At 40.1% G+C, this 17,124-nt stretch overlaps 1 protein-coding gene across 4 annotated transcripts in view; it reads right to left on the reverse strand.

Moving 5' to 3' along the window:
- Nucleotides 1–306: 306 nt before the first annotated feature.
- The window catches only part of LOC147050143 (uncharacterized), a 73,620-nt gene continuing 56,802 nt past the window's right edge, over nt 307–17,124 (reverse strand). For 3 of the 4 annotated variants that reach the window (XM_085922502.1, XM_085922500.1, XM_085922501.1), the window contains 14 exons: nt 17,014–17,064; nt 16,802–16,846; nt 16,035–16,061; nt 14,887–14,940; nt 14,284–14,328; nt 13,259–13,303; nt 13,098–13,160; nt 12,658–12,693; nt 11,369–11,413; nt 11,112–11,237; nt 10,265–10,331; nt 10,053–10,190; nt 6,153–6,230; nt 307–3,761 (listed from right to left, as the gene is read on the reverse strand). In XM_085922502.1, coding sequence (XP_085778628.1) covers nt 3,583–3,761; nt 6,153–6,230; nt 10,053–10,190; nt 10,265–10,331; nt 11,112–11,237; nt 11,369–11,413; nt 12,658–12,693; nt 13,098–13,160; nt 13,259–13,303; nt 14,284–14,328; nt 14,887–14,940; nt 16,035–16,061; nt 16,802–16,846; nt 17,014–17,064 — 999 coding nt within the window. In that variant the 3' untranslated portion in view covers nt 307–3,582. Of the gene's footprint in view, nt 3,762–6,152; nt 6,231–8,146; nt 9,210–10,052; nt 10,191–10,264; nt 10,332–11,111; nt 11,238–11,368; nt 11,414–12,657; nt 12,694–13,097; nt 13,161–13,258; nt 13,304–14,283; nt 14,329–14,886; nt 14,941–16,034; nt 16,062–16,801; nt 16,847–17,013; nt 17,065–17,124 lie in introns of those variants that run through there. The other variant, XM_085922503.1, reaches the window with a different exon arrangement.

A 17,124-nucleotide genomic window follows, 5' to 3' on the forward strand; every position in this document is an offset into this window, starting at 1 on the left:
CTCATTGTACAGGACAAAAAATATATATTTTAGTAATGATGAGCGCAATGGTCATTAATGTAACAAATAAATAAAAAAATACACAGAACTGTGTTTATTTATTCTGTATGATTTTTTGGGGTATTAAGTAGTCATTCATTAAAAAATGATGACCTCATGATTATGCATTGTTTCATAAAGCTTATTTTAAATATACTAATTGGAGACAATTTGCAGACAATGAACTTTTCATTTTTTATTTTATTTATTATATATGAGGTTTGTTTTTTTAACACCGTAAGTGGAATGCAAAACAGAAAACCCCCCAGAATGCCACATATAAAGCACGACATAACGTTTATTGCACACAAGTAAGGCAAATGTCAGTTCAGATCAAGAAAATAAATCAAGAAACATGTCAGAGAACTTCTGCTCATGGCAAACTCACGACTTTTTGTGTGGGAAAACATAAACAAAAAAAAGGAACATTTCCAAAATAGCTAATTACGTGTCAAACAGAGTGAGGTAGATATTGAAGCAAAGAAAAACGAGGACAAAAAGGACACTTAGCACGACACCAGTTTATCAACAGAGTTGCTGTGAGAGCAGCAGGCAAACATTTTTAATCTGAGAGAGCATGCTGAGATGCTGATCCATACTCCCCTCATTACAAGTTTATTCACAAGATTATATGACACATTTGGCTTCACAATAATTTTTGCATTTGAGGATTGTAAAGAACAGAATGACAGGATAAGCAGGTGATTAAAATCACATCATTGTTCCAATAAATGATGCAACAGCAAATCCACACCTTTGTGTTTGCGCTCAATTTACAGTTAAATAGATTTGCACTGAAATGCTCCTGATGTGAGCTGTGACATCAGAAGCCACTTTTCAGTCCTCCCTCGTTATCGGAGCTAAATTGAAGTGATGTGAATATTAAGTGCACACACGAGAAGCTCTCATCAGTACACCAGAGAAGAAAACTGGAAGTTCCGATTACTTTTCATGCCCTCAGAATTCGATCAAGGTCAGCTTTATTGTCTCAGAGGGGAGCCCATTAAGAGGAACATGATGAAAAAAGCCACAAGCCAACAGAAAACCTATTGCTCAGTCCCTTTTCTACATTCCACTCTTATCCAGTAGGGGGCTCTTTAGACTCATAAATGAAGGCTTCAAATAAGACCCACTAACATTTTACAATCCAGATGATGACTAAACAACTATGCTTGAATAACAAAAAATACAAACAAACAAATTTTGTGTAGGTTGTGATGCTCTTTGATGTGAGACTTGAAAGAAAAAAAGAAAAGGAACACAATTTCAAAAAGATGTGGAGAAAAGGCCGTCAGAAACTCAGTCACCAATCTTGTACATTATCAAATACAACAGGACATGTTACAAATTAAAGCCTTTGAGTCCAACTTTCATTACCACAGCACCAAATAATGATATATTATTTTCACAAAGTTTAAACTTGCAGAACGACTGCATGAAGAAATATGATATTACAGACAACAGTACTATGATAGCAATATTATTTATTACTGTAATGTCTGTTCGACTCAAAGCATACAATCAAACGAGTTTAGAAATGAGCAAATAAATCAATCAAAATCTTCCAGTCTTAAGACGATGAAATAAAACGAAAAGAACCTGGATGTTAACACGTCAAATAGAAATGTTGATTGAGTGTAGTGTTCCGATTGCTTTGGCGACATTGAAAAGCAAAGATATACAAATAACACCAGAGGAATCATCATCTGCAAACACTGTGTAAACTCAACACGAGACATGAAATCAACTAAGGCACACAAAGTAGCAACCTTTCTAATTGTGTATAACTGAGAACCTTAACACGTCGTTAAAATGATAACTTGCTTGTGTAATTACATCATCAGGTCCCATTACAAGCCCCATTAGCCCAAACCAAAAGTCACGTGCAAAAAAAAAAACCCCTCATCATCACTCATTATCCTGGTATACAACTGGGAGTATTTAAACATGAAGGCAAGGATAACAATGTGTATGAAGGAGCACTAGGGACACAGTAACAATAAATAAATACAATTAAAACAATAAAGTTATTTAAATCAAGTGTTAAATTGATTCAATTGCAATATCACACAAAGTCTTGCAGCATTGTAGAAGTAGAAACATGATAAAAAAAAGTCATGAGAATGAAGTCATCAAATTAAAAGAATTTGCAATTTTAGTACAATAGTCACACTGTTATGAGAAAAATATCGTTTTAAAAGAATAAAAGTATATTGTTGAGAGAAAGTTATGAAACCCTTGTAGGTATGAAGACATTTATTCTAATGTTTAAAATTATTATTTGATATCAATGTGTGAGAGTAAAGTTTGTAGATTAGAAAAGCCACAATGTACAAGGGGGAAAAAATAAACTTGCTATATTAAGAGCATAATTAAATTAGGTAGGCAAAAGTTTAAGATTAGGACTGGTAAACAAAATGTTTAAATAACATGAAATTAGTCACACTGATATTTAAGTTGTTAAAATACAAGACAAAAAATAAAACTAATCCAACAAAATACAATCAGAAAAGAAAAAAAAAAGAACATTTTACATCAAATTTGTTATGTAATAATTTATGTCAATTACAGGTCTTCCAATACAGCTTTACGCATGTGCTTTCACAGCACATTATTTCCTTGTGTATCAATCTGCCCTGTGATGCGGTTTGCCTTTTTTTTTTTTTTTTTTTTTCCAACAGCCAGTTGCCATACCAAAGCAAATTAAAGACCCAGTAAATGGGAAGACATTTGGTTTCGTTTGTTAATAATTATCATGCACGATGTAAATCACTTTATAATAAACCTAAGATAGTCCACACATACAAAATTGGGTTAATCCCCATTCCAGAAAAAATGAGCGGAGCTCTTTTAATACATTCTTTAAGATCTCACCACAAAAATAAATAATTCTATATCAGACACAGTGGATGCACTTTGGTTTTACATAAGGCGCTGGATTCTTTTTTAAGTTCTTTTTTCGTGTTAGATGTTTGCTCGTGCTCTCTCCCCCAAACACACTTCTATTATCAGACTATTATTCAAATGAGTTAGGTCACCCACAGGCTCTGCAGTAGTCTGATAAGGAGTTCCACAGGGCAACTGCTCAACGCAAAGACCACCTCGTAAAGTTGACAGAATAGCGACTGGTTCTTTCAGATGCACATGAAACAAACAGCTAATCTCTTTCCATTTCGTCTTTCGACACACATGCACGCATAAAGAGCGCGATGGCTTATCTGAATGAGAACAGAAATGTGCAAGGCGTGTTAATTAAAGGAGGCAAACAAAAAATTAAGATCATGTTATTCCGACGGGGCTTAAAGTGACTAAACAAAGTCATTTCATGGACTTGAGAGAGACTTAATGAGAGTTGACAAGGAATGCATTACATCACAGCAGGAAGGAGGGTCGGGGAAAAATTAAGACCGAACCCAAAAGTACATCTTTGCAAAAGAAATAGTAAGATTGCATTCAAAACAAGCCCATTAGCAATGTCACAAAAAAGGCCCCAACTGTACAGTACCAAAGTGGTGTTTGGATAGACCCAGAGCGGGACGCCAGTCATGCCGTCCCTCCTTTCCTGCTGCGAACAGCGTTTGGCTGCACTTGTGAGGTCAAAGCAGGATGCCTGAAGGCCGCGCTGGATTCTAAACGGTGACAGTCGCTGGGGTCGCACATCCCTGCAGGTCCACGTGGCCCCGGAGAGCCCGGAAGACCCTGAGAAGTTGCCCCGGGAAGGCCTCAACAAACACAGAACATTTTAGGTTATGAACAACGAATGTAACTGCCTGGCACACGAGCCACATGCTCACTCTGTAAACAGTGCAGATAACCTTCTGACTATTGTGTGCCGAGGGTGGCAACATGCTTCTGGCATTTCATCTTGGTTAGCATTTATGTACTAAAGCCATGCTTCTGTTTCATCAACATATCTTTAGTTGGATCCATTCGTCTAAATGCCAGCTGTTGTAAATGACAGGATGAACATTTCCAGACTCTAATAAGAAAAGCAGATATTCATATGCCATGTTACTAAGCAACACTGTGTTGTGGAAATGTCATCCTAACAGGTCTTTATATTTTGTAATGTATACAGAAGCCTAAACTGGGCACACACACTCATGCAATCACTGCTGGTTTCTTCCCTCTCTCTTACAGGGCATGGCTCAGTGTAACCCTTCAATTATAACATCCATCTCATAAGCACGATGCTCACATCATATCACGGAGAGTTAGCACAAAACCAGAATCACACATCTTGCTGTGTTCCGTACCCCCCTCTGAAAACACAACTTGGCCTTTTCATCATCCCCCACCATCCATCTCCTGCCTAACAGTTCGCGCCAAACTGTCTGCAGCTCTGCGCTTGTTAGCCTGTCACCATTCGCACAAATGCGTGTCTGAACCGGGTCAGACAGTGTGGTTAGCTGCTGGAACGGCTGATTTAAACTTGAAATCTAAACTTGAAACACCAATTCATGTAATATGACTGCAGGGTCGCTAGTTGCCAAAGTATACTGCACCTAATATTCATTCATCTTTCAAACACACACAAAAAAAAGAACAAAGCAACAAATCAAACACAGTAAAAAAAATTTTGGAAGCAGACAAGATGTGATACTTACAATGAACCATGAAAAACGCAATGAAAGCAGGAAGCTAAATACTGACATACTGACAAGACAACAAAGAACACCTGGACAATGCACATGTGGCCGATGGAGCTGATAGTAAGACATAAAGGGGCGGGGCTATTGAGTACTTTTGACCTTTTGTAAACAAAGGAAGTTTTCAGGGGGGAAAAAAAAAATGTCAAATTTTATAGTACAATTTAGGAAAATTGCCCACAAAATCCTGGAGGAACTTAATAGTTAAGCAACTTAAGTCTCATTGACTTGAATCCATGTAAGCTTGGTGCAAGTGCATCAACAGCTGTGCTTTCCACAGGGGGGCAAGAGGGCCCAGCCCATAAATTGTGCTCCTCCATGGATGAGACGAACGGCATTAAGGTCAGTAATAACTTTGCTGTCACAGGCTGAAAATCAAAGAGGCCTTGCCCACTTGTCATCGCTCCATCACGCCTATGGGATGCTATTATTCACTTCGCGAGAGCAGGGGACAAGCTGACATCTTGTGATGCGATCTGGGAGGCCTTTGTTTCAGACCAACATTAAACTTGTTGTTTTTTATTACTTGGGAATGTAACCGCTAGTCTGTCAGGAGTAAATGGAGGCACTTGGTTGTAGATCTTTTAGGATGGACTCACATTCAAAAGCCTGTTTTGCCAACTAGGTGGGAATACCTAAAAAAAAAAGTCAGTTTAACTAAGTTTGTGTTTAAACACATTTCCAAAGTTTACAGGTTGTGAAAGCTGTAAAACTAGAAAAAAAAAGGTCTCTCTGTATTGCAGATTTTCACACATTGCTGATGGAACGTATCGACCACGATAAATTCGGGTTCAAGGTAACAAGGCATGAAAATATAATTATCCATATTCAGGCTCATCTTAACGCTAATGTAAATGACTCGGCGATGTTCGTCAGTTAATGTACTGTCAGAATCGTGCGTGTGCGCAGTGTGAGAAGCATTCATCAAAGGGGTGCTGCTGACAAAAGCTCGGCGTTAATGAAACTGGTGAGGCTGATCAACACACTTAAGCTTAAGGGCAACACAGAAAGCAATTGATTAAAGGATGGCCAACACTGAGAAGCAAAGGGACACTGTAGAGTTGATAGCTTTTCATCCTATGAAAATAAAAGCATTTGGCCTCAGCCTTCTTGTAAGATTTTCTATAAGATGTTGGAGTATAGTAGGGACTTTGTGTCCATTTAGAGAGAAGAATATTTGTAAGGTCACATTCTTGATGGCTAAAATGCTTGATGGGTTAAGGTTAGTTATATTCCAGCTTTTTTGTACTGGATAAGTCTTCAGCCTTCAGTCTTGATAAGAGGAAGACTGAAGGTTGAAGAAGACTATCCAACCCGTGATTGATTGATTGGTAGTCCCAAAAGCCATTCCTTAAATTTCAACTAAACAAGCCAAGATTTGACACCAAGTAAATTTAAGTCGCTGTGCATCTAAGGCTGGGAAACACGGATATAGTTTTGTCAAGCTTTGATTGGGAGTCTTACCTGGTGGCCCCATAGGTCCTGGATCACCGGGTAGCCCGAGACCAACCTGACCTCTTTCTCCTTTCTGCCCTCTGTAGCCTGTGGAAAGACCCCACAAAGTCTCATTGTACAAACGACTGAAATGCTGACTGTGCAGTCATGTGTGCAAGAAAAATGTACGTATATATTAGTTCTGTTAGCACAAATCCCACAACAAGGATTTATCCAAGGAGAGTCAAGGTGGTGATAGACTTCCGACACCTTCCCATCCGTCCAGGGAATTCTACGCATTAGCTCCTGGATGCTATAAATAACACCCGAATGACGACAATATCAAACAGCAGCTCTGTGATTATTTGGAGCGAAGCAGCTTTGCAAGTTGACATACAAACAGGCTACTGTGTTCCCACTGTCGGTCCCCTACCTTGAATAATAAAAGACATACCGACATGCCGTCAAAAAGTGGAAATCATCAAAGGAGCCATCTGTGCGTTAGTCAACGACAGCCACATAGGCGCACAGCTTTCAAGATTCCACAACAGAGCACAGGCTGATCAGATTGGAAATTCATCAAAGACTGATTCACTCGACAAACACAATTAGATGCAACACTTTCCAAGGGACGAAATAAATATATTCACCGGGCCAAAACAGTCGAAGTAAACGCTCTTCGAATTTGAATCAAATATGATGAAACAAGCTGTTAAGTAGTCAAGCACAAGGTCAATTGGAAACACACAAAAAATTAGTGAAACGTTGAGCACTTGATTAAACAAAAATAATAATGTCATATTAACCTTGTCAAATCAATTGTGCGCTGCATGTAATTTGCTATGCTACAGTCACTGTGCAATAACCAGAAATAGCAAGTCAACCCACCAAAGTTCTTTACAATAATATGTTCTATGCAGACCCACGAGTCCAAAGATGATAGTCGGATTAATATTATGTTTGTGGAATATCACATTCTGTCAATGAAATATGACATCACAGTAGCTTAGGGAACAAACCGATCACCTTCAGAAAAACAGTGAGCGGTGATTGGTGAGTAACTGTGATGTCCTTTTCAGTGCAATTCCTCCTTTGCGGTACCGTTGTAAAAAGGGCCAAAATATTTAGGTCACAAATGGTAATAGTGTATAATCATAAGAAAGTTTGATTTTCCCATTATTCTTTTCCTAAATCTGATTTGACCCTTGAGGGAAATGGCCCCTGACTGGAAACAGGTTCCCCACCTCTCCTTTAGAACTTCATGCACAGTCGTTCATTCTTTACCCCTCTGAAGCAACATGCACACTAGAATGTGTGAATATTCCCCCCAAGAGGCCCTTGCAGTAATGGAGTCAGGACCAGCAGTAGAATGGTGTGCATCTTGTGTGCGCTGACAGGAACATCAAGCGTTGCGCTGCCTGGCCCAAAGGAGAAACGCTTCAACGCTTACGTGTCACAGAAAATCTCCGAAAAAGGGCTTGCGATCGCTCCGAAAGTGAGCGTGAACGAGAAAAAGGGAAGGGGGGTGGCGGTGGGGGGAGCTTTGTTGCCATAATGAGACTTCTTTTCAGCAGTCACACAGCCTGGGGGATTTCATTCAGTGGGAGGAGACACTCTGGAGGAGAGAATACTCTGAACCTTGAGCAAAAAAGAAATTCTAAGTAATGCATTTGGGCAGCAATCTAGATTGCTGCACTCTGATTTAGTGCCAAAATTGCCATTGTGTCCATATTTGGCTGGAAACAAATTGCTTCGACTGGCAATAATGGACGAATTCTGTTAGTAGCAAAATAATAATGTTACAGAGATTTCAGACTTGATTGATTGGATCACAGTCCTGCACATTTGCACATGGCATTAATTATAACATCTATTTATTTAATCTATTCTTTAAAAAAAATCTTTCTTTAAGCATAAGTGAAGATTAAATATTGTGGCACATTTTACAGTGAATGACAATTCTAGGATACAAAACAGAATTATAAAACACAAATTCAGTCAGTATTAAATGCTCCAATACAAAATGATGTTATGACAACAAAGTGTCAACAATGTACATATATGTATGTATAAATATAAGTATGTGAATGTATACGTGTATCTGCATATGTACATATAGTATGTATGTTTATATGTATACATATCCATATTTGTAAATGTATATGTGTATCTGTATCGGTATATATGTAGTATACATGTATATGTACATGGAGGTGAGGTTGATGTACAGGTATGCCTAGAATAATATAAAAATAAACCAAAATAAAATTGCAGGCTAAAATGAAAGACAATGAATGCATGGTATTTAACATGCATCTGTATGGCAGACAGTCTGAGGCCATTAGAATTCAAACCAAAGACAAAATAGAAAAGGCACTGTACATTTAACAGAAGGCTTATTTTTCTCCATAACAATTCATTTTGGCTGAGGAAGAAAAGGCAAATTGGATGTTCCAGAGGATCACAGTCTCCAGCAGAGGATGACGAGAAATAATGAGGAAATATTACTCCCCAAACTCTCTCCCCAGATGAGTGGAGTCAACAAAGAAAGAATTAGGAAGTTGTTGAATTTTTGATTTATCAAGGGAGATAATGTTCCTCTTCATTCTCAGTAAATGTTTATTGCAAGGCTGCATTAAGACCACCCTATAAAACACTCTTGCACGGCACAGAAAATAAAACAAGCAACCAAAAATCCAGGAGCTAGGTGTGTTAACGGGAGGTATCAACACAGCACACATATTTATAGTGTGGTTTTTTTAGTTGCCTACATTCGGTGTATTATTCATGAATGGGGGCAGCAGCATTTCACATTATAGCTGCGTAAACATGTTGTGGTGTTGTGAGGTAGATGCAAAACACAGTGGGAAGAAGAAAGCCAGTGTGCAGTGGAATCACTACCAGTCCACCCTCTCTCCTGACTCCCCCCCACCCAGATTGAAGAAGTATCACTAATGAGACTGTTTTCCTGTGCGCACTGATAAAACCCTTATTGACAGTCAATTCTTCATATGTCTTCATATTTCCCAGAGAGTCGTCGTGCGCCACACACTCTTGGCCTTTTTCCTCTGCTGCCCGCCCCTCAGTCTAAAGAGAAAAACATCCTCACAAAATTGAAACGATTTCCTTTTGCACATTGGCAGCCTGCTGCAAATCTAAATTTAATCTCTTAATCGGTAACATGTCAGCCATTTTACCTTCACGAACTGATACAATTGAAGATCGCCTCATTCTGGAGCTACTGTATACCCACACTAATGATCACGACAAAACGGTGCGTTCAAGGCATTAATGGGGCGTATGCTCACTGGCCACAACATTATGTACAGCTGCATAATGTAAATTAAAAACAATATACAAATGAAGCCTTGTACGTAAAAAGGTAAACGATAGGTAAGTGCCAATTGCAAAACATGGCAACTTTTTTTTTTATTCCAGGAGCTACTGCCACACTTGGTCTGAACGCAAGCCGATAACAAAAAGTACTAACTACCCTATCAAAACTTGATTCACTTCCAGTAAACAGCTCTGCGTTATTTCATCCTTTTTTCACCGTTTTTTTTCTTCTTCCCCGTTAACTGTGTGTTATGAAACTATAAACAGAGATTGTAGCACAATATTAAAAGAAAGCTGGTTGTACAGTGTTGAATAGCACTTGACTATTTTTGCATTGCGCCATATTGTCCTATGCAAAGTCACAACACATAGTAATTGGATTGCATCGAATCGCAAGTGTGCTGTGCCACTGGCAGAGTAACGAGATAAAGATCGCATTGGCCTCAGTGATGGAGATAAGGCAGATAAGGTTAAGCAACAAAAAGGGATTAATAAAGTTTCAGGGGGTAGTTTTAAGCTTTTCATGTTAAGCATGTCACTTATAATTGATGTAATGAAATAACGCCTGATGACCTTGGTCGACTGGGCTCATACCTTGAGGACCAGGAGAACCAGGCTCTCCTGGTAAGCCCGGCAAGCCATCCTTGCCAGGCTGTCCTGGAGGTCCTTGAATTTGTGAGGCTAAAATGCCTGCAGGCAGCTTCTGGAGCGTGACAGAACTCGACAACTTTTCTACAAGACAAGACACGGCAGCTGTCACGATGAAAAGGAGAATAAACAGATTAAAATTGTGCAACTGCTTGTACCTTCGAAGATCCTTAATATTTCAGTCCTGATGAACATTTTAATTTCTTCCATAAAGGTGGGGTCACCCTGTGTATAGATGTGATAATTAATTTTCCTCTAAGAGTTAAATGTCAGCTGCAGCAAAGTTAGATAATTATTATAACACGATGGAAATCAAGATGCATGTCTTGTCTCTCAGTTTAATGATCTCCTCCAGACTGTTTGTAGAAACGAGCACGTCGAAAATTATGCCAGCGCGATTACGAACATTACTGTCAACCACCCTGAAGGGTTTGGGGAAATACTTTTAAAAGAGTTTTTAAAACGTAGATAAAAGCTAGATGTATAGACAACAAAGTCACAAGAAACTTAGTTTACATGGACAAACACAAATTGTTGGTATAGATGCGCATGGGCATACATTTGCTGTTTTTCTGGGTATAAGCTACAATAATAACGTGCAAATAAAAATGAATGAGTCGTGATCCACTCGTGCCTTCCTACATAGAACATATAATATGCAGCGGTGTCATGACGCATGTCAATTTTGAATAAAAAAAATCCACCATCCTCCTCCCGGCGATAATCGTTTATGCATGACGCCCGTCAGATGGTGTATGTATAGCGACAGCGAATGGCAAAACCTTACGCAGCCCCCGGTAGCACTGGCACAAAATTATACGAGCCATACGAATTATAGAAAGACTATAAAGCATAACATATGGTGGCTGTATATTGAAAGTAACATTCCGACCTCTTTAAAGACAACACATCTTTTTTGTGCTGAACTTCACTTGAGGGCTGATGCCCTCTAGGGTCGTGGTATGAAGTATCGGTGTAATCAGACATTGTTAATTCATGACTTACCAACTGTCCAGGAGGTCCAATATCTCCTTTTTTTCCCGGAGGTCCACTTGGGCCAATTAGACCACCATCTCCTGGGCGTCCTCTTTCTCCCTGGACACCTCTCTCTCCAGGAATTCCTGGATCACCCTGCATGAGTGAAAAACGTTGCGGCTTGAGTTATCTGTCCTTGTTGCAATTATATAGGAATGGGCCCGACTGAGCTGGGATTCGAACTCAGAACCCTCGAGAGTGTGAGACATCTTCAGTCGGGAACTTACACGTTCACCTTTGGATCCTCTGTCCCCCGTTCTTCCTGGTACTCCCTTTAAATCAGAAAAAAAATCCAATAACACTTAAACACATAATACATATGCACAGCTTTCTCAATGCTAACACAAAACACTATTTATTAAAAATGACATTTCTATCCGTGTGGCCAGTATTGCAGAAATTCACATACTGAACAAAAACAGGGAAAAGGTTTCTCGTGACAGAGTCGTAGGCTTTCCCCAGATGAATGACAACTGATTGCTTATTACCCAGCCCAGGTGTATTGTTTGTCTAGCTTCCCGCAGTCTTTCACCTTTTGCAATGTCACGGCTGCTCTGCATCACTCCTGCTGGCTTCTCCCTACTTTGCTGTATATGCGGAAGTGGGGGAGCGTAAATACCAAGTGAAGCTCTTGAGCTGCATGTCACAACATCTTGTGTCTTCCAACCCCACCCTGACACCCCTCATTGCTTTCTTTAAGCACACTCTGTGCAACACTCAGGGGAAGCATCCTCGTATCCATTTCTAGCCGGATTGAAGGAGCCAAGCAAGATACTCTGGCATGTAATATGTATTCTTGAATTGGAGCAATACTCCCGTTACCTTTGTTAATCTAAACCACTCCCTATTCCCCAAAGCCCCATGGTTGCTTTAAATCTATCGTCTTGCCCATTGAGTTGCTTTCCAAAGATTTACATGAAACCACAAATCTAGGCGGTTGGGCTAAAAAGGAAAAACCACCTGCTAGATGGCACTGTTTCTCTACCAAAAAATATCCGGACGGCAGACTAGTGAGATGTAACAAGACAATGCAGTGCAGGGATGAGAATATCCAGGAGGAATATTAACTAATAATTAGAGGAAGACAATAAACTATTGGGGCAGTCATTAGTGTGCTCTGTGACATAATGTTGTAAATCAGAAAGGGAAATGTGAAGTGACTTCTGCATGCTGCATGCCTTGTCTGTAAGACTATTTAGGAAACCGTGCCTAATAAATTTGATGAGTTATGAAAAAAGAAAATGCCGTCTGTCTTTGTTTAAAACATTGAATAATTACCTGCTAGCATAAGGTGTGTAATTGGAGTTAAAAGACCAAGATTCACCAAAGTCCTACATCTGTGGGCTTCCGTTTAGCTTAATCATTAAAACGTCAAACAATGCAAATTGGTTTAATGCACTCGGGTAACTTGAAAGAGGTACGGTTGGGATTAAAATCTGCTGTGCCATCTCCTTGCAGATGGACGGATGTAAAGCACTTTCCATAAAGGGATTTTGATGGTGTGCGCACAACTCACCTTGTAGCCGGGAGTACCGTCTTTTCCAGGTCTGCCCTGCTCAAGAAGCGAAACACAAACAAAGGCAATTTGTATCAGCTCTTTTGATTGGATCAACGCCACTCCACACCTGCTAATCTCCAAATTAATGGGATATCTCAATAATCCTGATTGCTTGGCAAACGCTCTTCATTGTATGCTTGTGGAGGGAAAATGACAAAAAAAACATATTTTATGGTAATTACACAGAGGGATCATCGAAATGTGAAATTTCTTTAGGAGTGGTATTTGCATTGTGTATTTGTTGTCTCTTAATGGTAAAATAACAACTTCTGAGAGCCTTTAAAGACCACAGTGTGTTGGCTAAAGTCAATTTTCCAGCCTGGGCATCCCGCTGTGGTGTTTTGGGAACACGTAGCTGTGATTATAAGCGCAGGCCAAGAATACATGTAAATCCTTACAGCAACACCTTGCGGTCCCTCGGGTCCCGGGAACCCCGTCTCTCCGAGTGGCCCCCTCTCACCCTGTCAGAGAACAGAGAGGCGCCATCGTGTCAGTTGGCAGTGATAAAGGAATGACGTGCAGATTGACAGCTCAAAGAGAGTTGGCGGCTGCTTCTCACCGGCTCTCCTGGGATGCCTGGTTCTCCCCGAGGGCCGGGCTTCCCCTGTCAATCAAAGGCAAGAGAAAAGAATCATCAGTGTTTGACAGACCCTCAATGGTGTCATGTGTGGAGGAACTCTGCAGCCTCTCATTTATAATAGAACCAAGATGTGGAGCACAAACACACAGCAGGTTATCCCCAGCATAGAAAAAGTTGACATAGCCCTGTTCAAATGCCAGGCTTTTGTGATATGTAAAAACAAAAAAAAAATAGACAACAAATAAATCACTTCAGAACTTTTTTTCACTATTGATGTGATGTGATGATCTACAAAATGTACAACTAATTTTAGGAAACACTCATGTAAAATTAGAATACACTTAGTGCCTCTTTATTAATTAATTTTATACTACATCAGTATTAGCCGAAAACCTTTAGGTTTCTATTAGAACCCTCCCAGTATGGACCATATCTACATCCCCAGTTATAAGAGGGTGTACACACTTCTGCAACCACAACATCTCAGTTGTTTCCTTTTTGTCTCAAAAAATCTTTCAGTTTGTTTTTCCGATCCTTTTTTTTTCATATCACAAACACCTGTCATCTTGCGTAGTGCTGTGGTACCTTGGAAAAACAAAGATGATTAAGCTGAGACCGAGGTTGCCACGAACACATAATGGGCACAATATTTGTTACATCTGCGCAATTTATGTGGTACTTGTAATTTTTTTTTTTTCATTAAGATACAGACTTAGCACATCTGTTTCATATTCAAGAGGTACAACTTAGAGCAGGCCTTCCATTGTGGAGTGTGCATGTTCTTCCAATGCTTAGGTGTGCTCCATGTACCTGACATTCCAAACACAAGCACGTTGGATAAATTCAAGTAGTCTGACCTCGGAATTGTAAGTGTGAGCATGAATTGTCGAGTGTCTGTAGGCCCCAGCTCATCCATGACAAGTGCTAAGGAAAGGACATGGATGTATAGTGCAAGTGTACTAATAGAAGTAACTGATGAGCATGACTTAAAGGATCCGACTTACTGTAGGCCCTGGTATTCCCGGTGGACCAGACGCACCGACATCACCCTGAAAGAAACATGGCAGTTATGTCAGACAGAAAAAAAGAGCTAAAGTTGTGTTTCTCCATCACAGCAGTGTCAGCATAAATTGAGGGTTAACATGAAAACATTATTTCTACCCGCTATCACCAGAGGCGATACAGATTCTAAGACCTTATAATGAACTTGATGAACACTTTGAATGTCTCTTCTGTTAAATACAAAATGTTCCAGCTCCTCGCCACACCCACAATGTTTCACGTGATGATATTTTGGTAGGAAAGTAGACTTGCGACACTGGCTGCATCTTTTATCCTTCTATCTCCGACAACAAGCCTTGGCAACTGTCATAAATTATCATACATAATCACTTCCTGATAAATAAATTATTTTATTTTGGCACTCTGTTCACCTTCACTTATGAAAATCAGTAAACATGTTGGGTTGACAAATTAACTCGGGAGGAGTTAACAATAAACATTTTGACAGAATACACATTTATTCAGTGACTGTAAGTTCAACATAAAACAAACACTCAATTTCTTTGTATGTTTTATTGTTGTTTTTCTGAGATGCTTTTGCTTACCTTCGCACCGGGTAGACCTTCAAGCCCAGGTAATCCCATGAGACCCGGTTCTCCCTACAAGTAATAAGAAATGACACACTCAGCAGTGTGAACATAAAACAAAACAAACAAAAACACTATGAAAACTAAAATGGTTTCATTTGTTGTTGCTATTTTCATTCTGATGGTCTTTTAGGGGCAGTTGATGAGCTCTTGAAGGTATGGTTATTTCATGGCTGTCAGTAACTGTTAGCACATCTAATATACATCCAAACTACGTGTCTCACGGTAAATTAAATTCTGCATGACACAGGACGTCACACGTTTCAATCGCTGCTCTGGGCACATGGTCGTGTATTAATACAAGCTTTCACACGTCATTGCAAGATGATCCTGCAGGGACAATATGTCAGGCTCAGTGCATTATATTATATGATCTATGGCATGCGCTGTTACAATTTGTGGGCTGTAGATGAGACGGAGGAAGAGCCGTCCCGTTTTAAAAATCCCAATCAGGCTTAGTTTGTGCCCTAAAAATAGAGAGCTATTTGCAGCTGCATGAACAAGCGATGGCCTCTATTGAGCTCATTTTGTTCAAGCTGCCATGAAGAAGCGCCATTACATGGAAAAGAGGGGCAACTGGCGCTGACATAGATGGATTGTGCGGGTAATTGTCACACATGTAGATTGTCACGAGTAAGGGAGCACGGTTATGGGGAGAGCGGGGCAGCCACGGGGATCAGCTGTGAGACGGATTGAGGCAATTCCGCCACAGCACTGGTGCCGCTCACGTAATTTATTAAAATGTCAAATTAACATCCTGCTGAAAAATCACAGTGCAACAAAACAATAAAATCTACAATTGCCCCCATGGGAATAAAGAATTCACAGTGATGGCGGGAGAAGAGTTGTTTCCACGTCGGTGTGGAATGTTTTCAGGCATGGGTAAGATGGAGTAGGGGGTCATATAGGTGGGGCATTTAACAGCGTTGAAGATTCATGGTCTTCTGCTGGCAAGACAATAGGGTAACACTATTTCATATTTTCAGGAAAATATAGTTTGTGTGTTGGAATTCAGCAGGTAAAGGCTTCAGAGTGCATTGATTGAAATAAACTGACAACTCAAACTGACAATAGATCTTTTGTTGGGAAAGAAAGTTTCAACTCACAGCGAGTCCTTCATCTCCTTTGGGACCCTTGAAACAGAAAATGGTCAAATAAATGACAAACATAACGTACACAATAAGACTAAAATGGTATTCTGTGACTGTCTGCAACACTTATTGAAACTAACAGTATAACACTGTGGCCAATTACTCAATATAATAATATTCAAAACACGAGATAAAAAAAGGAAATTAATCATGTTTGAATCATGTAAATAGCACATATATCCCGAATTGACAAGGCTAAGGCTAGTCTATGAAGGAGGCAGCAGGCGGAGAGGAATCCTGAAGATCTAACTGTAGTTCATGGAGATTAATTTTAGGCCCCGCCCCTCTCAGGTGTTGTGGAGGAATGATCCCTGTGGGGCCTTAGATTGGATGTCTCCCCGGGCCTGACGAGATTATAAACTGCCTGATAAGGAAGAGCAGTGCAAGGGGAATTTCAAAATGGGCCATTTTGGCTTGACACTATGTGGTTGAACTCTGACTTCCATTTGCAAATCGTTGATGTTTTGTGCATCCTGGGGCAGGTCAGAGACATCTATCTGAGAATCAGAAAGCCTCTTAGCCTTAACCGGCCAAGCAGCAGCAGCAACTCTCAATAAATGTGACCGAGTGTGATATGAAGGCCTCAGAAGTCGAGATAACACTGGAGGGCCGATGGAATTTTTTCTTATGTGGCTCTCTCGAACCAACATGTCTGTCTGCTGACGTTATTTCACTGTGCACTTTGAAGGAATCACTTCAGGCATAATGATGATTATACTTACCGGTGCGCCTGGAGCCCCGGGGGGTCCTAAAATAGCTCCACCACTCTGAAAAGACATGGTTTTGACTTTATGGCTTTCTATTCCACAATATGGGTCAAAGATTTTTTAACCACAGGGATAGACGTTTTTTGCCAAAATGATTGATGGCATTGTACTGCGCACTCCAATGCATCGTCGTATCACAACGAACAACACCAAATAAAGGTCTTTACCTGGAGCTTGTACAGACTGCTCATCCCATTGCCCTCCACATAGGGTAGGCCCTAAAACACAACCGGCAGCATATCACATCACATTTCATCCAACAGTGTTTCCTTGTGGAT

Source organism: Syngnathus leptorhynchus, chromosome 10, assembly GCF_054491065.1.
Source record: "Syngnathus leptorhynchus isolate UIUO chromosome 10, UIUO_Slep, whole genome shotgun sequence".
In the NCBI taxonomy this organism is placed as follows: domain Eukaryota; kingdom Metazoa; phylum Chordata; class Actinopteri; order Syngnathiformes; family Syngnathidae; genus Syngnathus; species Syngnathus leptorhynchus.